This window comes from Acanthaster planci, linkage group LG15, assembly GCF_054643075.1.
Source record: "Acanthaster planci isolate LZ-2023a linkage group LG15, COTS_SCS, whole genome shotgun sequence".
NCBI lineage: Eukaryota > Metazoa > Echinodermata > Asteroidea > Valvatida > Acanthasteridae > Acanthaster > Acanthaster planci.
The window spans coordinates 1,366,867-1,390,119 of NC_141791.1; the positions used below are offsets into that span (position 1 = coordinate 1,366,867).

General features: G+C 41.8%; 5 protein-coding genes across 6 annotated transcripts in view; 1 reads left to right on the forward strand and 4 right to left on the reverse strand.

Moving 5' to 3' along the window:
• Positions 1-315: 315 nt before the first annotated feature.
• LOC147796571 (uncharacterized) lies at positions 316-2,877 on the reverse strand. Its single transcript, XM_087146477.1, has 2 exons — positions 2,705-2,877; positions 316-2,268 (listed from the first exon to the last, which is right to left on the reverse strand). Exons 1-2 carry the CDS (start codon positions 2,746-2,748, stop codon positions 2,013-2,015), a joined length of 300 nt encoding a protein of 99 aa, XP_087002603.1. The 5' UTR covers positions 2,749-2,877; the 3' UTR covers positions 316-2,012.
• LOC110974467 (uncharacterized) overlaps positions 319-23,253 on the forward strand; it is a 34,895-nt gene continuing 11,960 nt past the window's right edge. Inside the window, exon 1 of the mRNA XM_022226122.2 lies at positions 319-465. The gene's annotated coding sequence lies outside the window, so the exon portion shown is untranslated. The remainder of the gene's footprint in view (positions 466-23,253) is intronic.
• On the reverse strand, positions 2,739-6,118 carry LOC110974470 (uncharacterized). Its single transcript, XM_022226130.2, has 5 exons — positions 5,849-6,118; positions 3,955-4,119; positions 3,694-3,819; positions 3,142-3,333; positions 2,739-2,877 (listed from the first exon to the last, which is right to left on the reverse strand). The coding sequence occupies exons 1-4, from the start codon at positions 5,903-5,905 to the stop codon at positions 3,154-3,156; spliced, it is 528 nt and encodes a 175-aa protein (XP_022081822.1). The 5' UTR covers positions 5,906-6,118; the 3' UTR covers positions 2,739-2,877; positions 3,142-3,153.
• Positions 7,539-9,335, reverse strand: LOC147796572 (uncharacterized). The gene is made up of 2 exons (XM_087146476.1): positions 8,417-9,335; positions 7,539-8,165 (listed from the first exon to the last, which is right to left on the reverse strand). Exon 2 carries the CDS (start codon positions 8,073-8,075, stop codon positions 7,749-7,751), a length of 327 nt encoding a protein of 108 aa, XP_087002602.1. The 5' UTR covers positions 8,076-8,165; positions 8,417-9,335; the 3' UTR covers positions 7,539-7,748.
• Positions 10,242-16,970, reverse strand: LOC110974469 (uncharacterized). Of its 2 annotated transcripts, none has more exons than XM_022226128.2 (2): positions 16,259-16,970; positions 10,242-11,727 (listed from the first exon to the last, which is right to left on the reverse strand). In XM_022226128.2, the coding sequence occupies exons 1-2, from the start codon at positions 16,631-16,633 to the stop codon at positions 11,284-11,286; spliced, it is 819 nt and encodes a 272-aa protein (XP_022081820.2). In that variant the 5' UTR covers positions 16,634-16,970; the 3' UTR covers positions 10,242-11,283. The 2 variants fall into 2 exon arrangements, with proteins under 2 accessions (XP_022081820.2, XP_022081821.2); XM_022226129.2 differs by lacking the exon at positions 16,259-16,970 and adding an exon at positions 15,652-15,911.

Consider the following 23,253-nt stretch of genomic DNA (forward strand, 5'->3'; position numbering starts at 1 on the left):
GACTGGTGGTGTTGAGCTAGGCAATAAACAGACAAGGTCTAGCTTATAGACCGTTGAACTTGTTTTTGCTCCACCGTTGAGACTTGGAGCCACTCTTAATTTCCTGGAGTGTACATGGTCGTCGTCGACTCCGTTGAGTAGATTTTGTTGCTCTCTTCCGTCTCAGACCTAGTAACACACTTCAGCAAACCTGTGGCATAACTGGGTCTTTGTCATTTTGGGCAAGGGCATGAGGTGCTGTTTAAAGATATAAAGGCTGGTTCATTCTGTGCATACAATGAGGGATCTTATATTTTCAATCAGTCAGAGACACCATTCTCCTGCTTACTATTCACGCCACATTTATTTTAAATTTCACCCACAAAACCAGAAACTACAAAACAGACGAACAGACGAATAGTGGAAGAGGCTGCAAACATGTGAAACCTAACAGACATCAAACCAAGAGGTCGCCCCACATATACGGTAAGCGTTTACCTCAAGGTTATCATAGATTGTCCCAAATATTTGCAACTTCCTGTCACTTTATTCACTCTGTGATAATATTTAATTCCACTGTGATTACTAAACCTCGGTCAAACGAAAAAAATCGTCGTCTAGACTTGATCAGATGACGAAAATGTTCTATAAAATAAAAAAAAAATGAGATACTTTAAAACACTGGTGGCAGCAGAAATACAAGTCTTTTCACAGTATTGTGCAAGCTCAGAACTATGCTCGCTTGCTCACGACGCAAAACAGACCGGTATGTCTCCTGCTATCATCGTCTCAAAAGTCTCTCATCGATATTAATTGTTACCCAATTTTACCCATGGTATATATGTTATGCACTCATCAATTAATATTTCGACCCCCGTCATCACAGTGTTTGCCCCACGTGAATTATGACCTGTGCAGATACCGGTATAGTTTAAGCTCCGGAATGTCAAAATCGCTTCCAAAAAAAATTAACCCTACACCATTTCCTCCCCTTATAGTATGTCTTTTTTGTAACTGGTATATTTTTGGTGTTTAAGTGTATAACATTTTAGGTCAGCAAAAGTGTTCACAAAGTTTACAAGAAAATCCAACGTAAATAATGCAAAAAATACGCCGTCTGGTACCCCTATCAATACGCATTATTACCCGTCAAGCACCACAGACGGCGACCTGTCTCTGCATGGACTTAATCAGGGTGAGGCCATACAAGCGTACAGTACGTGTCAGGCCTGGCCCCTACGTAACACGTAAACAATGGCGCCCATGCATCGGTCGAGAGCAGCTGATCTGTTTTGGATTTTTCGTGCTCTGTAAAAAGACTTTTTTACAATCGTTATTTTTCCTGTGCACATGAGATTAAGCGGGAAAAATCCAGCTTACATTCTGCTCAGATTAGAAACTAATTGCAAACAAAACGACAAAACCTGAGAGAAATTGATCAAAATCACACCGCTGTACATTTTCAATGGCCCTTGTCGCCAAGGCCATATTCGGATGTCGATTATGAGTATGGTAAGTTGGACTCTTCCATCTGTCAACAGTGCGGTGGGCGTGACTTAATCCCGACCATCCTTCAAGTGTACATGTAGTCCACTTGCGACCTTACAAAACCTACAATACTAAATAAAAACTTTTATTCGATTCTTCTCTATTGTTCGTTTTAATATCTACTGTTAATGAAAAGCAATCAATTTGTTTTTTTTTATATCATGGGTCGTTTTCTGGTCGATACCTCACGAAAGCTCTTAATTTGGAAAAAAGCAAAGTTTATTTTTTAGACTTTTTGCGGATGGAGTGTGTGCATTGCCCCAAAACATGGAGAATAATACTAAGGCCGTGTCTGAAACGGGCTTCCAGAGCTACGGCTAGGTCTATTGTCTGCGCGTCTCCACGCATTTCCAATGGAGCGAAGACCTAGACCTAGCTCTAGACAAGAGATTCGGATGCAGCCTTAGTTTTGTACGGTACCAGTACTTTTTTCTGGGGATACCATCTTGGAGCCCGTATCATCGAAAACATTTTTGTCCTAAAATTTAACCAAGCCTTTCCTGCAACCATTCTCGTACCTCGTCTGTCATCAACTTGTGCGGGTCGTGCAGCTGGTCTGTTATGTCACGGCCAACAAACGTCACTTTGCCGTCCTCCACAACGATGATCCTGTCGGGGTGCGCATCGTACGCCAACGCAAAGCCGTTGTTCATGTTGTCAAGGACGAGTCTGAGTTTTGTCTGACTCGAGAGGTCATCGGTGAAGATGTGGTAATGGTGGGAGTCTAGTTCCATGAGTGTTCTATTGACATGAAAAATGGCAACATTGCTTAGTTACACGTATTAAGTTTGTTATTGGCAACTGGCTTCTGTAACAGTCATTGGCCAAATCTGACCGATGCTAACAAGTTAGGATTGGCCGCAATACCCAGATTGATATGTGGTTAAGGGAGATATCCCTAAATGTGACGCGTAAGCTGCAACATCCCCCTGAAAATCTGATCACAATTTGGACAAGTCTCCACAGCGGACAGGTGGCCTCAGTGGACGCATCGTGTTAAACCATTGGCAGGTGACTGCTTCCAATTAACAGGTTTCTGCAATGTGAAGTTGGATCAATTTACTGACAGTACAGTAAGAGGTGTCAAATAGAGAGCTAGACACGATTTCTATGTTAACTGCAATCTCAGTTCGGATAAATGTGTTAGGATTTGCTTCAAACATTCCACTTTTATTACTGGGCAGTCTCCATCCTGTCTTGAATTGTCTTTTCTTGTGCCATCTGGTTGGTCTCCAGCCCAAATGTCCATCTGCCGCTGGGATGCGCCTCGGCGAGGTACACGCAGAGAAAATCGGCCTGGTCCTTGAAGTCTCTGAACAACTCGTGCAGAGTGCCTCCCAAGACACAGGCCTGTCAAAGGAATTGAAACACGTGGCAGGAAGAATCAACTCATAGAAGTAGGGCAACGAAGAAGGAATAGGAGCTAAAAAGTGTTTGAGAAACTCCAGGTTCTCCGGAAGAAATGCCTTGGTTTTGGCTCAGCATGGTTTGGGTTTTCGTTAATTTGCCTAAGCATGGGATGTAAAAGAGGAAAATCGAAGGCCGATTGATGCCAAGCTCGGGGGAAAAAGTCTGTTAGTCTAACAGACGGCTGTAAATGAGGCTACTACTCACCTGAAATGGAGGTCAGGAAAGTGATGATGCGATGAGCACTAGAGGGCGCTCTTTGTGCACGTGCAGGCTGGACAGTGACACCTCCTCCTTTGCCATGGAAACCAAGCCCACATCTTCCATCTCACTGCCAACCTGACGTGTAAAGCCCCTGCGCTTGATAATCACCACGAATCCCATTAATTCCTTCATGACCTTGAACAGAGAGACATCAGTGCGGAAAGAAATTGAATGGAAAGAGGGGCAAATCCAACTACTCCGGAAATCAATTGTCCTGTGTTGTTGCTCATGTAAGTTTTTAATTCTATCAGTTTTAGTGTTAACTAACGTCACACGTGCAAACGACTGGAAATTGTCAGAGCGTGTAGATCTCACAACGAGAGTGTTGATATGAAATCAACATGTCACAAAACATGCACAGTTTGCGGAAAGGGTCGTTAGGATGAAGCCTCAACTGATTATTGCTTCCAGTTCTATGAATGATTTATGTATGGCCGTTAACAATAATTCACAACAAAATTTAACAAATGGTTACATTCTAATGCCAATTCGTACCACAGGATCGAAGCTCCACTTGTAAACCAGCGTCTTCAGTATTCCGGGGAATTTGTTCCAGTCAGTGATGCTTGAAGTGAGACCTAGTTCCTCCATAGTGAGTCTGTCAATCGATTGCATCACTTCCTTTGCGAAGAATATGTAACCATTTGAATATCACAAAAGTACTTTGTCTAATAAAAACAACTGACTTTTATCATAAATTAGCATGTTTTGTTTTGAGGTTTGTTTATTTTTTTATTTTTGTCTTGACCTGATTACCTTTTGCTTTGCAAATGCTCCTGGCTTGGTAGGGTCAAAGTTTTGACGGAACAGGTCTGCCGTATCTTGCCGGTTCGAAATCTCTTTGAACTTGCGAAAGATCTTGAGGGCGCCGTCCCGGCTTTCGAAGTACTCCGATCCCTGTGCGTCGGGTGGCAAACCAACCTAGACAATAATGCGCAATACTGGCGATTCACAAAAGTGCGCCTCCAAGAGTTTGCCACGCGTTGACCAATCAGTGTGGTCGAAATCTGTCGATCCAATGCGCGTTTGGAAAGGGTCGACACTCGACAGATTTCGTGCATTCTGATTGATCACTGCGTTGCAAACTCTTGAAGGCGCACTGTTGTGAATCGACCGTATTAATTTCTTTCAAAGAAGAATCACAGTTCGTTCTTTGCACGCTGTCGCAGAGCCTCGATCTGGCAGCTTGTAGAATCACGTCGAAATTGCATCAACGCAGCTTTTGAATATTGTCCAATCGCATGGTTAAGAGCTGACGTAGCACGCGCAGATTGACGAAACCACATACGCGGGAATCACTGATCAAGATCGAGGCTCTGCATGCCTGTGGCGGCAGCGTGCAGAAAGCGAATAGTGCGCCTCCAAGAGTTTGCAACGCGTTGGCCAATCACGATACGCGAAATCTGTCGACCCAACGCGCCTTTGGAAAGGGTCGACAAATTTTGCGCGTTGTGATTGGCCAACGCGTTGCATACTCTTGAAGGCGCACTGTTGTGAATCGCCTGTATTGTAATGAAGTTAAAATAAAAAGCAAAATAAAAAAATTGAAAGTGCAGTTGACGTTTGTCGGTATAGTTACAAATGTGAAGAAATAAAACGCCTGTTTTCAGACACTAGTTCATTGTTTTGCGCGAGGACTGGTTATTTGCCAATTATATGTCCAGAATGCTTTTATGATTTCAGTGAAACGTTGGCCATTCTGTAGTACTGATCTGGCCGGTGCCATTCTGTTACAACTAAGTTACTTTAACTCTCAGAATTAGTGTTCGGGCGAAAATTTGTCTCCCCTAACGTATGGTGTTCTGAAGTGGGCAGCCAAACGTCGTGTGTGCGAGTTTGCACGTCATGTTTTTGAGTTTCAACGTCGTGTGTCCGTGTTTGATCGTCGTGTCTGTGAGTTCGAAAGTCGTGTTTGTGAGTTTGAACGTCGTGTTTGTGAGTGGTCAGGGCTAATTTCATGGATCATTAGCATGATTTTTTTCCTTTGATAATAATAAGATTTACCAACCAAAATGTTCATGTGTTGCATATTACTTCAAGTGACTGGTGTTCAGCTGATGTTCGCGTATCATAAAAATGACATGGATTTTTGGCTGGTAACCCGTTTTTCCTGAGCAAGACAATACTGTGCTAAGCAAATATTTGTGCTTAGCAGGTTCATGAAATTGACCTCTCACAGACACGATTCAACCACACAAACACGACGTTCGAACTCACACACAGGACGTTTACAATTATTCACAAAGACACCCTACGTCGTCGCACCCTACATTATGTATGCCAGACATGCACACCCAAACACGACGTTCAAACACACACGTTTTGCCTGTCCGCTTTAGAACACCATACTAATGTGCTTTCCCCTGTATAAAAGAAATGCGCCTTAGGCATGTCCCACGACAGACGTTTGCAGCCATTCACAGCGCTGCAAAAACCATTCAGATTTGTTCCCCCAAAATGGCGGAACTCCTCGCAAGTACGTGTACTGCTCGAGCGTTTTTCACAGTATACTATAGCTACAAAAGGTGTGACATTTGATCCTTTTCCTTCTTGGGCATGCATTATACAAACCATTTCGAAAAAGTATATGGCTTCGAATTATGCACACTTCGTGCTCTAAGCAAAGTCGTTGCCGGGCAATGTTACTTACTTTTTGCGGAAATTGAAGGCCTGTCCCTAACCGCGGCCCATCGCCGGGCTCAGACATGGTGTAGAAGTCCTTGATGATTGCCCTCCAAAAATGTACACCAGATTCTCTCGGAGCTTACTGCATGTAAGGAACGACGGACCCGCGCACTCGCTGCCTATTGCTTGAAAAGTCAGTCACAGTTATGAAAAGAAATCTATTTTTGTGCTTCCATTCATTTTGGTCCTATATGTGAACATCACACTCCAAGGATACGTGAAAGAGGAAAAGCAGGGTGTTTATTTATGTCGTCACAATCGAAGAGTCTGGTATCGTGGTGTAATCTCACCCTGGTAGTTATATTTGTATAGTTAGGTATACGAAATAATGATAGGCACAGACAAAATGCAGAGGTAAAGTCCTCTTGCATAATCCTATTATGTGTGCTACAGCATGCATTGGTCTCATTTGGAGAATAAGCTCGATGCACCTTCAGACGTATTCAACCCAGAGTAACGAGTTTCAACACTAGATGTAAAGGAAGGACCAATTTCCCAACTTCCGTTGTGATCTCAGCTTTGAAATGATTTTGAATGTCACACTCAAGATTTAATTGTATAGAAACGCAGGGTGCTGTTGTGCTGTTGTCGTTGTTCATAATTGAACCAAGGACGGATCCATGCAGGGGGCTGGGACGGAACGGTTCCACGGTCCTCCAATAAAGAGAAAAAGAAGAATATGAAACGAAAGAAAGGCGCGTTTTTGGACGTTGGTCTATTTAGTTTGCTGTTCTTTCAAAAGCGCATAAAAAGCCTGAAAATATAGCCGAAGGAAGGCTGTAAAGATGATATGAAATATTTCAAATTGTGGCCCCCCATTATTTGAGTCTGTCCCTGAAAACGTGGTTCTGAATCCGCCCTTGTATTTCATTTAGCGGTTTTTTTTTGTTTTGTTTTTATGTTTTTTTTTTAAAGCTTGTTTAGGCATACACTTTGGGTAAATGAGCTAGTTCGGTATTGCAACAGTGCATGCCCAGTCCGTGAACAGCTACGCGCGCGCAATAGTCTGTCCTATCCATTGATAAAGGAAATCAATAATCCTATCGGCGCAGCAATACGCTGACTCGCGCACACACTTTGTTCCCAAAAGACTTAGGTTTTTGAAATACCGAACTGCATGCTCATTGATGTTGTCCCCTCTGCTATATTCCAACGCATATTCTGTACCGCTCCATTGTTGTGTTTTCAGTCATGCGTGTCTCTTTCTTGTTCTTAATTTTTTATACACATATTGAATTTTTAAAAGTGCTTAAGTACACCTTCTCATTATGCATTCTTTTTTAATAGATCCGCGGTACAGGTCTTAAGTCTAGTTTTCAAAAGAATTGAAATATAAAGGGAATGCCCCTTGCTGTATTTCCAAGCCGTTTTTACAAATTTAAAGTTCCCGCACGGAGAGCGATGTACCAAGTACCATAACAGCCGGTTTCTAATTTCTTTTTCGATCAACAAGCCTGTTGGTTGTAGAGTACACAAATCGACTCCTCCTTAGCCACATTCACCAATTTGGTATTCTCATCCCTGAATGTCTTAGGTCTGTGTATTCTAAAGTCGACATATCCTTGGATAATTGATTTATACAAAAGTTTGTTATTTTTTTGTAGATTCATCAAGGCACCCTTTTTTCAGAAATTCTGATTTCCTGTTCCTCCAATGGTGCCAAACAATGATTAAAACGGCGTATGTAACCATAGTTAGTTTCCGGAGAATTTATTTTGTAAGAAATTAACAAACTGTGGTCTAAGGACGCTCTAAGGCAACTTCAAAAGTCATTGTTATTAATACTACAAGGCAAGCACTAGACGCCTAAGAATCCGAAGCAAATTTAGAGTAGAACCACCTCCCCTACACATGTCTTCGACAGTTCACTCCAAGCTCGCTCTCCCGTAGAACGTTGACTCTTCAAGCTTCGTGAGATCGCGGATGTTAAGTCCCTCCACGGCTTCGTTGAGCACACAGGTCAGGTTTTCGGCGAAGTAGTTGAAGGAGCCGCAGCGAGCATCCCACAGACACGCCCGGGCACACTCGGTGTAGACGCACTCCGTCATGTTGGTCAGATTGTGGTCGAGCAGGGCACGCCTCTTGAAGGCGTACATGTGCAGTTGACGATGGTTGCTACCACCATTGTCTTGGGGAGTGGCTTGATAGATAACGGCAGACAGAGCCAACATAATGATGAAGATGTGAGCCATGGTGCTCCCTATGAATTATTGTGTAAGGACTTGGAGTGATGTTGAATTCCTCTAGATATTCCACAGCAGAACTCGACCACAGTTCCAACTCTACCAAGTGTTGAAGAAAACGATAGTCATGATACTGCCGATCTGCCTCCTAGTCAGTATTGTTAAGGATGGGTTTTTTCTACCTAGCTGTTTACTCCAAGGAGCTGTTTTAAGCCAACCGAGCGACACCTCGTACCGTCATTGACTCTCTCTAATGGTTACGATGGTTACACCTGCTTTAAACATTCATAACCTGATCCACTTAATCTGATCTTCACCCAAGGTCGAAGAGAATGCAAACAGAGGCCTACCTTTATTGAAATCAGTTTCAACTCTATAGAGGGCGGGCTGTAAAAAATTCTTTTCTCGATGCGTCTACTAAATCAGCATAGGCCTATTCTGCACGCAAACTCGTTGTTATTTCGTTGAACCTGCGGGTAATTTATAACAAGAAGTACCATAATCAGGATAGATTGCAGAATCATTTTCAAATGAATCAAACCTTTGAGACACGTGGCTTCTAATCTGGGTATTTCGTTCAGAAAACCCCCTTACTTGTGGGCCTGTTGTGCAAAGAAGCGGGCAGCAACATTCCGACTTGGAGCCGGAGTTTAACTATTTGCTGGGTAAGTGTCAAATTGAGAAGAAAATTGTTCAAGCGGTCAATTCCTGTATTTAGAATGAATGCTTAAGCCAACCTGTTCTCAAGCATCATTCACTAGGTGGGGCTCTTTTTCTCCGATTTTGCTGGAAATTACTATGGCTTCGGTTTTTTTTTAATTAATTAATTTATTTATTTTAGTCTCATAAAGCTGACAGAGGGCGCCGTATTAAAACAATGGCGTTTTTAATGCAAAGTTACCTATCCGAACCCAACAGTCATTACGATGTTAAGTAGCGATTGTGGTACACGACCCCTGATATTTTCGCTGAGTTGATTTTTAGGCTTATTCGTCAACACTTACTCCAAGCGTATGCGCGTCAACACTTACCCCAAGCGTTGTGCATCCGTCAAAATCGCTCCCGGGGCGAATTTGACGGCCAAACGCAACGCACACGTGTGTTAAGGCGCCTTTTTGGGGGGATGCGTTGCGTAAACAACGCGCACATGTATGTCACTCTCGCGGACACGAAAGTCGACTCCATTAACTTAGTAAACACGCTTGTGCGTTGCGTTCGGTCGTCCAAATCGACCTAGGATATTAGTTGACGGATACGCGCATTATGGAAAGGCACCTTTATGCTAATAGAGTCGATGTTTGTGTCCGTGAAAATGAAACGCATGAACGCATTGTGTACGCAATACATCCACAAAATGCACATGGAAAGGCGCTTCATAGATTCAATTTTTGTGTCCTTGAAAATGAAACATATTAACGCATTGTGTACGCAATGCATCCAAAAAACGTACTTATGGTAAGGCGCCTGAACGGTGCATGGCTTTTTCAAATACAATTAATACCTTGTTCTGTGCTTCAAAATGAATACCAAAATTATCAGAGTAAACGGCCTCAACACTTGATAGCCCTCTGATATAATGCAGAGTAATCTATAATTTCTTTCGTAACTTATCTTTTGTATTCGCTATCAACACGCCCGATAGTGTGGACTTGGTCTTGATCGACCCGTATTGGATGAAAGGTTAAAAATCCATTAATAACGTTGCCTTTATTTAAAGAGTTTGGTCATCTTTAGTATCTGATGCCACTTCACGTAAAAGAAGATGCAAATAATTTATCTTGTAATCGGTCACTTCACCATCTGTTGGAGTTTCCTGTTTCTGAACCCAGGTTACTTTTTTAAGGGAGCGTCTCAAAAAGTCGATAACGTTTGCGTTGGACAATGCCCATTGGACCTCTTCCATTAGACCGTTCGCTTGTGTGTGAACCCTGAGCTGGACCAAGAGAGGGCGCAATTTTTAAAGCAACGGTGATCCTTTTTGTGGGAATTGCACGTCGCTGGTTCACGTCGCTGTACCAACAAAATGAACACTCCCACGAACATAGCTCTTGTAAACCTGAGAGGATGTTTCTGCTCTAGGGGATAGTCTGTTTTGAGGCAGTATTCCGGTGGGAATTCCCTGTGAAGCTTAGCGTGGTACCTTATTATTTTCAAATAAACAACTGAAATCAAAGGTAGCTTTTAAAAGCGACAGTTTAATAGAATGTGTAAGTACGTGCAATACTATTGTAGAATATTTATTATCTTTACACTGGTAATATTTGTATTATGTACAGATCAGTTGCGATAAAAAAAAGGAATTTTGGCCAAGCATTGCGAAAAGTGTCAGGTAACTTTATAGGAGCCAACGAAATAGTGTCCACAAGAGACAGTTGTTCACGCCTTCACATTTGCAGTGAGAAGGGTTTGTTAAAAAGTAACGAAGTAAGTTGGTCCACCAAGGTGACTGAATATTCACACGAAGTCAGCACATCGTCCCTGTTTAAGCCCCTTTGAGTTGAAACTTTTTTAAATTTCAACGAATCTAAACTTAAATGTCATATTTTTTAAATCTAAAAACACTGTTTGTCACTCTGAATGCATGTACTGTCAACCCTGCTTTCCGATTGGCCTGAGAAATAGCCTTGAGACAAATGCATAGACTGTTATCATCAACCGTAGAAACTCGCCCTTCATCAGAAATCCAGTCCTGAATATTCCTTTGAGAGTATGGATTCTCTGTTTCTGACAACATAGCTGCTTGATGCTTGTTAGGCGAATTGGTCAGCATATTCTGTGTTCTGTACTCTATTTTTCTTCCAATTCCATTAATTCGCCAAGATTAGCTTTCGCCAGGTTTTCGTGGAGTCCACCATGATCAACGATGACGACACAATGACTTCAACTAAATTTCATTTGGCAATATCAAACCAAGTCTCGGCTGGAGTGCCCTACTCTCCAGTTATGTGACTTGTTGCTAAAATGGGATTAAAAATAACCTTAGTCAAAAGTGATCCCTGTCCTAAATCAGGAGAGTTGATTACATAACCGGGGTATTTTTTTCCGTGTGAGATTCGTACTGTTAGAACATTTAAAAGACTTGGGCATGCCAACATTACTTGATTTATGCCTTGGTATCTTTTAATCAGTGTTGTGGGTGCTTAAACGGTCCTCCCGATCTAACATAGCCTTGCTCTTTGTTCATTTTCTAACTTCCCAATGCCGACAATCGGGAACTTCACTCAACAATTGCCCGGTCCAACTCCCGGGCAGACGTTCCCACTGAGAAGGACATGGTCCGTGATTTTAGGTATCCGAACCCCCCACTGCCGGGCCTGGTCCTGGTGATGTTACCGGGACCGAGTAGCGACACAGTCCGGCCCCTGAACTCCGGGAGGTAGGGGTCTTCCATCAGGGCCATCTGATCATCCAACTCGCACAGGTCGCCTTCCTCATCATACACCAGCATCAAGTCATTGGTCTCCCGGTCCCCCGTCTGGAGCGCCTCTAAGCCCCCGGCGTTGGACTCGTACCGGTCGAAGGAGTCCACAGAGGCTACGATGTGAGGCAGTTTGACCGCTGGACGCTGGTCCGAGGTGACAGTACCCTTGAGCTTGTAGATGACCGAGCGGAGCTGCAGAAACTGGCGCATGAGGGACTGATCTTGTTGCTTCAACTTGGTCTGTGGTTGAAAAATGTCAAGAGTATTTAATCTGTCAATTTTGACGTTAAACATGTTGGAACAAGAACTTGTTTCAGATTCAGTCATAACTTTTTTTGTGAATCAAAACGCGGATTCTTTTGTCTGAAGCCGGTTGTCGCGCTGAAGATAGGGCTAACACCTCTTTATTCAAAACGTTCAATGACAGTTATTGTTTGGTTCCTGTCATTCAAGTGTACTTTTTTTCTTCAGCAGTTTTTTACTACTGCTCAATCTTTGTATGGCGAAGTTCATTTAACTGATACGATCGAAAAGTGAAATCGAAACTTGGCGTGGCTGTTCTGTTAAGGAGTTGAAGCTTGGTCAAAATCTCTGCCACCGCACTTTAAACACTTGTCCTTAATAACTTCAAACCACGTGCGTCACCCGTGTAATACAGGCATGGATCCTACCAAGCTTGTCACGATGTGAATTCCCTCTCGCCCTAGGAGATTTTTCTTGTCCTATTAAACTGAAAGGAAATTTATCATGCCCACAGTCAGCCTCTATCAGCCGACGCCATACAGCTGTGGTCTTGTGCGGTTCTATAGCGACAGATGGTGAAATCACATCTTGGTAACTGATTCGTTAAAGGAAGCGACGAGACACGAAACGATATGACGCTTTCATTCGTCAAATAGTTGGATTGCACCATACACTGCTTGCACGATGGCAGACGCCTCGTAAGCATTAGTGACAATATTTTAAATCTTCACAGTCGGTATGATCGTTTACTTCGTCGGTCTTGTTACCATCGTCATCGTCCTTTTCGACAATACAAGCGACGTATTCGTCAATATTGTTTGATGCCACCACCTTTGCCATTCTTTGTTATTATTATCTTTGTCGTTTGTACCATCGTCCTGATGCAGATATCATAGCTTCAGCTTTAATATGATGAAGTCATAAATTTCGACGTATTGCTCAGTGCACTATGCTTGGCTAACGTCATATTGCAGTGCCTGGAATATAACAATTGGAATTCCTTTAAGAAGCAACGTCTTTGTCGTTGTGCATCGCTGCTGTCATTACGACAGAACATGGAATTGTTTTCAAAGAAAAGTGTTATTAAGTGAACGCACGGTTGCATTCATGCTTATGTTGAAAACTGTCTCGTTTATGGAAAGGTATATAAAACGAATTATACAATCCACGTTTCAAACTGAGTGAAGTTCATATCTCGATGCTGACTGTTTCTCGAATACATTTTTTGTTTTGTTTTCGTATTGACAAGTTTTCAACGACATATTAATTGTGCGTGACTAACCATTTTTTTTATTAATTAGAAAAAACATGCATTATTATTTCTATAATGTTTTGGTTTCTATCGCAGCAGTCTTTTTTACCGATAGCTTCGGGGCTGTACGTGCTCAGAAGTCAATGGAGATAATTCGATGTGCCGTCAGACGTTGAGCAATATCGTGTGATTTATTCACCGCCGAAGGGCTGGAAATATTCCACTTTATTTATTGCGAGTATGTAGTTGGTTGGTGACTGAATGTAAGTTGAGTAAAATGTTTCTTCAAAGGAATTTGATCAGCCCTTCTGCTAGTATTTGAGTTCGTATATAGACAAATAGTTCATATTAAGGCAGAATGCTTCATTCAAAGCATTCAGGGCGGAAATTAGTATACGTAATATAATGGAAATGCACTACGGATAGCGTATAGAATTCTTAGCAAGTGAAACGAAAATGCATGCTTCCTGATTCAAATGAAAGATACGTGTATATGACAAACTAGCTAGTATATTCAGTGTTAGAAAAGTTTTGTTGTCTGTAAGTGGATAACTTAACCAAGCGGAAACAATACGAAACACAATCATGACAATTCAGTGAGGTGTCCAAAAAGAAGGAAAAGAACGCATCGTTATGTCGGATATCGCACCATAATGAAATTAGGAGATTTCCCCGTTTGCTTCAAGGACGACGAGTTTTCAGATAAAACCAGAAAATAAATGGACAGATAAAGATAATACGTCGGACATCTTTCGGTTTCAACAGTAAATGTGTAAGTAGTTTGAACTGGGTTATGATTATAGCAACTAATGGCTTTTATCACCGTGGCAAAATCAGGTTAACCTCGAAGCTTTGAACTCGTGTAGTCAGTACAACACAAACATTGAGATAAGTGTCAGACTGATCATTGGGACTACACATCAAGCAGGTTTCGTCTAATCATACTTCATTTCCTCATTACCCCCAAGAACTTTGCAACTACAGTCATGGAACTATGACACACGATTGATTTTGTAGTGGTAACGTGCAAACGTGACAGACCGACTTAATGGGGACATTGCGGTCCTAATGATCTCCCATAACTGTCTCGTTTGTATAAGTGTCTATTATTTACCCGAAAATTTAGCCTAATGTTTCTGTGCAGCAGTTGGAAATGTCAGAAACCGTAATTAAAACAGCCTTTGAAAAGACGGGGAAAAGGCAAGCAAACCAGTGTACGAATAAAACTATATCCAAACCAAAAAGGAAGAAATTGGGGAAGAAACGAGTGAACATAAATCAACACGGGAGTGAAAACTGTGTCAATGAATGTTTTGAACGTTTCAAAAGGAACAATGTCTAGCTGGTGGGCTTGTAACACCTTGGCAATTAGCCATTCACTCCGACTTGGCACAGAAATATGTCTCCCTGATGAAGTGTCCCTGCACTTTTTCAAACGTGATTTCGCACGTCTGTTTCGTCTGGAAACGGTCTCCCTCTAAAAGCTGGCAAATCCCTGCCCGGGGCGTTATGGCAGGTTTAAGACATTGCCGGCCAGACTATTTCTAAACGGATTGCGCAGCGGCCGTGACCGCCTTAACTCAATTCTCGCCAAAATAACGCTCGCTGAAGTTAGATCCTCAAGAGTGTTTCCCGCCAAAGCACTCCTGGAGAAACAAGGCATGAATTAAGCTTTTTGGAGAGAAAGTCTGTTCCACAGTGCCATGTACAGACCAACACGTTATTATCCTGTCCCAATTCCACCTGCGACGTGGGCAATCAAATCGAAGCGCTGTCCCAGAGAGGCCCTTAATGAAAATTTATTTCATATCACATGCGAGCGTAAACCAATTACTGAGTGTATCTTTGTACATGTTCCTATTGGGTTTAGCCTAAGTCGGAGCGCGTTATTTATGCGCGGTTGTCCTGGCACTGGCCGTTGTTGGAGTTGTTCATCATACGCATGCCCACTTCTATTTGCGAGTATGGAAAATTCTTTTTTGGGGGGCGGCAGCAAATACAGAAGGACCCCATGTGACCTTTTCACAAATGACCAAAATGGGCGAGTTGCCACAATATGCAACGAACAGGTGGTCTGATTTGCACAAATTCTAAATACTTCACCACCAATTCTTGAACTTAAGGCTATTGATCGAAAGATTGCAACCATCTTCGAACAATCAGTTACCAATATGACAAAACCGACAGCTCTGTTTGTATTGGGTGTCGAAGTAGCCGTTCGGACTGTTTCACAAGCGAGTAAATGATTACAAACTCAAAACATCATTTAGACAAAAGTATACCAAAAGTAAAACGAGCAAACAGAAGAACCAGGACTTCGTGGAGTGTTGGCCCAGTCAGTCTACTTGACATGCCATGGCCTATATCCTTTGCTTGGAAATACCTCATCCTAGATATGATTTTGTGAAAGAAAATCTGTGATAAAAAGACTACAGGCTGAATTTGCCATTCATTTCCAACTCAATTCGCGCGATAACAACGTTACACAGGCGCCTTCTAACCGACAATTCTAACCTCAAATTCTACATGTCTAAAAGACAGGATTTGGAGGTGTCAGCTGATAACAGCCCACCCCTTCAGGTGACCAAACACAGGGTCAAAATGGTATCAGATCCCTGTAAACTGTTGGAGTACCTTATTTATCAAAGAAGTATCAAAGTAAAGATTACCTGAAAACAGTGCCGCAAAACACCGCCGCGTAGAGGCTGACAACGCAAACATTGACTAATGCGAATTCGATGGCTACTCGGAATATTCCAAAGCGCAGGTTGTTGGGTATAATACGAAGTCCATAAAATTTCTCTGTGTAATTGAGTTTTCTTAAAGTTTGACACCGCATCATGAAATCTGAAGGGTGTAGAAATCAATTTTAGCGACATATGAAACATTCATCCGATGACCCAGATTCCACAGTGATCTATTGATTAGGCCCACAGGTTGAGCCTCTTTGTGTTATTTGCGTATGACGTCAGTATCGCAATTAAGGTATTTTGAAAAGACTAGCAACATCCAGTCGTTTCGTACAGGAACGCAGCAAATTACTAAATCATAAAATTAGACAGATTTTGTTTTTCAAAACTGTGACTTAACTAATAATACCGGCAGACTGACGTAAAGGTTACAGACCATGCACTCTACAAGTTTTTGTATTTCCAAGCAAAATGCAGATCTATTGTGGTTCTTCCCATTTTTAACCATTGATGAATTGTTATTATTTATGGGCTTTCAACTATATGATTCATATGCCTTAAAAAGTTCGTGATGTTTCCTACTTACAATTTCCTCTCTAATCCAGTTAATATTTTGTTCCAATCTCGCCTCTCGCTCCTTTCTGTCCAGCTTCCAGCGGGTAAAATCCAGGGATCCCCGTTCCGATGCCGTCTGCCCGCCGTCCATTCCGCGGCTGTAATAAGGCTCCCCAGCCACAAAAGAGCATTTGTGATTGGCCGTCTCGCTTCTTAAGCGCGTCAAGGCTCTCTCTGGGTCACATGCCTCATTGTCGTTGATCGTCGTCACCTCATCAAGAAATCGGACACTAGACTTTCTTCTCACGACGGTGGGGCCCTCATCTGGACACAGGTCCTCCCGAAAATCTGTAACCTGCAGGTTCAGTCGCCCGATGGAGGCATAGCTTCGGATAGGATCGCCCATAATTACCTCAGATTGTCGCCCTGTGCGAAACGACTCTTTATAACAGCGCCCAAAACATGGGGAAAACAGAGCTCGTTGACGCTCTTTAGCCCTATGCAGTGTTAGGTTTCGATCTCAAAATCCTGTTTTCAACGGAAGTGAAACAGGCAGTGCTACGATCCATGCACACTTGCTCTGGCCATGATAGTGATTACTGGAAATGCCATGGTCTTCCTTATTATATACCCGTTTCCTGTCAGGATATCCGTAGCAGTGTTTTTGACTGAAGTCATCTTGTTCATAGCCTTTTATCCAGCGTGCGGTAGTTTGCTTCTGCACCGCGGAGTTGTGCAGTAATCTAATAATATGTTGTTCGTCCTTTGAACCCAAACAGCCATACTGCGCTGCTTTGAAGCGGGAGACGTGCGTCAGTGTTTTTTTTCCCCACTCGGCACAGCAAGTGTGCTGGCTTTATTTGAGTCAGCCCGGGTTGTAGCTTACTTTTGGGTATCAGTTTACAAACAAGTTGTTTTCTTTTCATTGTGGACGAAATAATGTGATTTTCAGCCGTTGCTGTGAGGTGTTGACTAGCACTCAGGGAACTATTTCAGGGTATTTCAGGGAACTGTGCGAGACACACTCAAAGTGGTGCTGGGGGTTCACATCCCACCTTTGTCTTTTTGCATGGGCTATTCCATTCCACGGCAAACATTAGTTGAGAACACTGTCGATACCAGTCATACTGTTAACTGCTTATAGGGAGGGGAATTGTTTTAGCTGGTCTTGGCCAATGAACAGATCCCATTGTTATTGACCTTTCTCTATGTACACGACACCTTTTTGTCCCATGCACGGGTGCAGATTTGGTTACCGGGTATCTGTGAAAAATTTCCAATGTGTGGCCCTCTCATCCTACAATTTACGATGGTATTTTTCTTTGCATCTCGCTACCTTTTCAGTACCTGCATAACAAAGCGTCACCGTCTTTTTTCCCCCATGAACATTGCTGCAGGCAGATGCTGTCTAGACTTAGTGGGTGACTTATTAAATTATTTTCTTATCTATAGTTTCACTCTGAGCAAGCAGGCATATCCTTTTAACAGCCCCCCTTCCACAACATTTGTTCCGTTTACCCGTGGGTAATGCCAAGTGGGAAAGCTGAATGTATCACCAGTCAGTTGGCTCATACCCTAGAAAGCCGAGTCAGATCAACTTCAGATGAGTTTACCGGCGACCAGAATGCGCATGCGTGTTAATAAGTTCTTCTCAAGACAAAGGACGCCAATCAGTTAGTTCAAACATATTTGCGCGCCTGCGTAGTTCACACAAGGGGAAGTTCGAAAGTCCATATTGGAAATTTCTGCATATTATTTATCAATTGATCGATCCTTTTAACAAAGTCATGCCAGAAAAACTGACTGATCGATCGCAATTGATTGATCGAGTGATCGATTAATCAATCGACTGATTGGTGGGATTGATTGGTTGATTGACCTTTTGGGTTGAGAAATCAATCATGTGATCGATCCGTTGATATATTCGATCTATTGGCCGATTGATTAATTGGTGTATTGATCGACTGATCGGTTAATTGATCGGATGATCGATCAATCGATCATTTAACTAAGTCAGACTAGCAAAATGTAACCTTTTGGGCGAGCTGCGAAGCAAGTGCGAGCGTACCAATTTCAGTCTTCTGTCCTTCCGTCCGGCCAGCCGGCCGGCCGTCCTCAAATGTTAAAGCTACGGTTTCCTAGCAGGTCCATAAGTGCTAAAATGTGTCATTTAGGGCTTGTTTGCTTCCTCTTGGAATTCTATCAGTATTTAAATAGTCTCGTATGGAATTAATGCTTAGAAACTTATGAATTTAATAAAAAAAATTATAAAACTTGAATGTTGTATTCAATATATGTCATATTGTGTACTTACCCTGTAGTACATGTACATGTAGTACATATGTACTGTGCACTCCTGTAATGTACATGAATGTATGTATCTATGTCATGAATGCATGTATCTAGACAGTGTTTAGACGCATACAAATGTACACGTACAGTTTGTGGGGAAAATGTAAGGGAGAGGGGGGGGACTCCAAGTGACGGATTAGGATGTTTGTTAGGGGAGGGGTATCTGTAGGAGGAGGATCATGGAGACAATGTATGTATGTACGTAGAAAGTGGATGAAAAGCTGGATAAGGTTGGCGTAATGGTTGGGCTGGATTAGTGGGATGATGGGGCAGCCTGAGTAGGAAGTGAAGGGAATGATGGGCAGGGGTGGAGTAGGAGATGGATAGGATGATGGGAAGGGGTGGAGTAAGCTAGAGATGGATGGAAACATAAGGTGGATGTAGCATTGGAGATAGATGGGATTAGGGGTGGAGTCAAAGTAGACATGGTAGGTGTGGAATGATGGGATATGGATGATGGGGGTAGATACAAAGTGTAGAACTGTGCGTTGGAGGAATTTTAATTATGCACCATCCATCAAACTCACAAATGCACGGCTAATATAATCACCCAGGTCTAGTCTCACTGTACTGCACCCGCATTCTGTAGGCATTCCTCTCTCCTGTAAAGAACTGTGGAGCCTTTGTACCTATATCTCCCTTGTTGGTGGTCTTTGCTGGTTTACTTTTAAATGGCCTGCACTTTTCAACACACAGTCTGCACACAGCACCAACTAGGATTTTTCTCCTTGAGTACAATGAATTTTATTGCTTAAGTCGATAAAATATCTTGTACATCAGTATTGCAGTCGTATGTCAACCAATCTTGTGCAAAATATTGATGAAGCTTGGTTAGTATTTTCTTGTTTAATTTAGTAATCATATTTGAGTAACTTGGATGTCTCTTTCTTTCCTGTTATTACAGGAAAGAAATTCAAATTCATAACAAGCAGCGAGCCATGCCGTTCTAGTTTGGTGATTATCTTACCGGTATCATTATCCTGAATAATACCTTTTTGGTTCTTACCGTACTGGGAACGGTCCTTAAAAAGCTGAAGACGTTTTGATCTTTTGAAATACACCATTTTGCAAATAAAAATGTTTCTATTTGACGATAGATACGGTAGATACGTCATGAGCTTTCTAGTGAAACATTGCATTGACTAACAGACTGTTTCAAGTTTTGAAATGAGAATGTTTCGCTCCTAATCTTTCCAGGTAGCGATTTGGGGTTTTTTTTCTTTGAAAAACGATATCGAGAACCACATTTTATAACTGATAGCAAGGGAAGCTCCACTTTTCCTTTCCGTAGAGAGTGGACACGAACTTTAAATCGTTCCAGCCCTCCCAAAACATAATGAGAACATGTCGGCGGATAAATTGATGAAAGGAACATCTCATCCAAATCTTCCGAGGGTTGAAGAGTTCATCTTGGCCAACCCCTTGCGGGGGGTGCCGGCCGGCCTCTTAGCCAAAGTAAGTCTCGCTGACAGACGATGAAGACACCGAGCCATGGGCGTGACGGTGTTATCGAACCCACGGGGCAGCGGGGGGTTGTAACCCCATAGCCTCATTACAGTTTGGCTGAGACCTGAAGGCGTCCTCAAAGAGATCGGATGCAAGCTGTGTACCTTAATTAATGTAATACATGGGATAAATCAAACCTTTCGTCTTCCGAAATTTCAATTCTAATTCTGTAAACCCTATGCAATCATTTCAAATGTACATGTATAATGACCATTTTTCTACATCTCTTCACGGCCCCCTCTTCTGTGATACTTTCTAATTATCTCCTGTTTTTCCAATTTCCTTAATTTTGTATGATTCGTGCTGTTACTTTCTGATGTAGGGCCTATGTTTGTTTTGTTTTTTGCTGATCAATAAAACATAGAAAAAAATTATATATAATTCATGGGATTGAAATAATGCAGCCATCTTTTTTTAAAAATTTACCACACACATTGTATAAGTTATATGGCGTATAACAGTATGGATTTTGTGTAATTAACCAAATTTCCTGCAGGTATATTCATGTTTAAACTATCCGTGCAAAATGAGAAAGAATGTATTTCTTCCAAACTACGAAAACTATAAAATCAAGTCATTCTAAACTACGAACGTATGCCTAGAAGGAGTAACATGTATTTCATGATCAAACTTAGGCAAATCCACTTTTTACCGGGTGATATAACAAATGGCGCGGGAGAACTCGGCTATGACAAAACAACGGAAAGCCCCGGCTCCATTCATCGATTTCAATTCACAGAAAGGGGGAACTCCCCCCATATTTTTACTCGTCTGCCCGTAGATTGGGAAATCGATTCGGTACAACGAGCTTCCCGGTCAAAAGCGTTGTCAGACGCCGCATATTTCCCACCCCACAGGCACAAGGACAAAGACACAGGTGATTCCTGACTGAAAAGCGTGTGTTGAAAGAATAAATAAGGAATAAGCATGGTGAATGATTTTATTGCACAGCAAGAGCAAGGATTCCTTCCTCCAACTTCCCTCAAGCTTTACTCTATCCCTCAAGCGCCTTCAGTCTCCTTCAAGCTCCACCAAGTCATTTAAAGGAACCAGGAAATAGAAATATTTTTATAAGTTTTACTAAAAACCCTTGAAAGTGCATCTTTGGATTTCAATTTACCTTATTTTAAATTGTTGTTTGGCAATTTTAACCTGTATTTTATTGCTTTTATTGCTTTTCATGCTAATGCTATTTGTATATTCATGAGCAGAAGTATGATGTCATCCAAGGCACTGAATCTCAATGTTGCACAGATTTCTGCACAGAAAATTTATAGATTGTGTTTACCACTGCCATGGCAGATTTTGTTTTCTTTGGCAATTTATTGCTGTGTAAGTATATGGCAGTAATCCAGCAAAAATCCTTTTCAGTAATGTTCCAAGATAGCAAAGTTGGGGTTCACAATTTGAACAGGAAAACATGCAACCTGCACCATGTCTTCCTGGATTTACATCAAAGCAAAAGCGCCCTCACTTGTCCAGAAATGCTTGGTCACTTTTTCATGTTTCAAAAAGTCAAAAAAGATGTCAAGCAGTCTTCATACATGGAAGAAGAGTACAGAGATAAACAAAAAGTGATTCTAAGAAAGAGTCTTTTCCTGGTTCCTTTAAACAATTATAATCTATCATCATCCATCACTAATCGGAGTTTTACTTACAGCTCAACGCACCTGTATGACTTACATTAGCTTGAAATCCTATGTTGTAATAATATTATAACCGACAGTAACTGAGGCATTTTTGCGCACATATCAAGGCACTGCTGAAACTCATTAAGCTTATCATCGGAATCCACCTACCAGAATGAAACATCTGCTCCTTTCATCTTTGTTGGCCAAAAAAAGACGATTGAAAATTGGTTTTCTCACACGCCTTCTTCCTGGGTGTGAATATTGCCTCCAGATCCCATCGCCCCTAAGGATGTCAGCTTTACACTTTATCACGTTCCAATCTCTCGGCTTATTAAAATGTGTGCATGTCAGTGTGGCAGGCCTTTTCAGTGAAGACGAAACCTTTCATAATTTTTTGGGCAATATTTCTCATCTGAATGCCCAGCAAATGCGCATAACAGACATTTACTTTTCCTTAAAAGGTGAATTAAAAGAAGAAAAAATAAGCAAAAATCGCTAAAATCATTGCCACTGTTGTGACATCGTGCATTGCATTACGGACCTCATCAGAATATCTAAAGAAGGGTGCTTTATAACGTATTTTATGAAGTTCGAGTTCAGTGAATGCTGTATATTCTGAGAGAAACAAGGTAGTAGGATTTCGATTTCAAATCAAATGTTCCAGAGTTACCCACAAACTCCACAAAATGCGATGTTATCAACATTACAATTCGTGTAAACGCCAAATTGAAGAAGACTTCGTACCTAGTTTTAAATTAGTCGGCATGCACGTTGGGCACGCGCACGCGCACTTGATATTTTGAGTAACCTTGATTTTGCATAGTACAAAATGTATGAACTGAGGTTCAGGCGAATTGAAACGTAAACAAAATGACTAGGAGTATTCCCAAAGTGTCATTGTGATCCTTTACATTAATTTCTCCTTGTGACACATTGACTACGTTGGTAAGTACTAAACTGAACCACCGACCGACTCCCTGATGCTTGACGGCGCGGAGCAGTGCAAAAAGTCAATTTTGTTTCGTATTGTTTGAATCTTTGATCGGGCCAGCAGGCTGTTGCACTTTAATAATAATAAATGATATTTATTATTTAAATCCCATTGCATAATAAAACAGTGTACATAAATAAAATATATACTATGATCTTAAAACTAAATTAAGATTACCTTCAAATTATACAGTAAAAAGCTAAAATAAAACTACATCCCCTTATCCAGTTTTATCGGATTACGAAAGGCAACCCATATTCCTCAGGTTAGAAAATCCTCGCACACGGAGCAAAATGTAGTTATCTTGCCCATATCGCGCCCATACTGTCCGTATTCGTAGGTGGCGGGCAACTTGTAAGGATGACGTTTTGTCGGGGATGCAGGAACTGCACGAGGAATTGGCTTCATTTCTTTAAATGGCCTTTCTTCTCGATCTCTTGTTTGTTGTCCTGCGTTTGGCAACTTTTGACGTGACCATTTGAAGTCTCCGTCGCTTTGTAGCTTTTTAAACACATCCCAGATGACTGTTTATTCACATAATGAAGG

Coding starts and splice junctions, on each gene's coding strand:
- LOC147796571 (XM_087146477.1), bottom strand. CDS start 2,748: ATGGCACAAGAAAAGACAATTCAAGACAGGATGGAGACTGCCCA. Junction 2,269..2,704: donor GACAGGATGGAGACTGCCCA/GTAATAAAAGTG, acceptor TCATGTCAATAG/AACACTCATGGAACTAGACT.
- LOC110974470 (XM_022226130.2), bottom strand. CDS start 5,905: ATGTCTGAGCCCGGCGATGGGCCGCGGTTAGGGACAGGCCTTCAATTT. Junction 4,120..5,848: donor GCCTTCAATTTCCGCAAAAA/GTAAGTAACATT, acceptor ATTATTGTCTAG/GTTGGTTTGCCACCCGACGC. Junction 3,334..3,693: donor AGTGGAGCTTCGATCCTGTG/GTACGAATTGGC, acceptor TCTCTGTTCAAG/GTCATGAAGGAATTAATGGG.
- LOC110974469 (XM_022226128.2), bottom strand. CDS start 16,633: ATGGGCGATCCTATCCGAAGCTATGCCTCCATCGGGCGACTGAACCTG. Junction 11,728..16,258: donor ACTGGATTAGAGAGGAAATT/GTAAGTAGGAAA, acceptor TTTCAACCACAG/ACCAAGTTGAAGCAACAAGA.
- LOC147796572 (XM_087146476.1), bottom strand. CDS start 8,075: ATGGCTCACATCTTCATCATTATGTTGGCTCTGTCTGCCGTTATCTAT.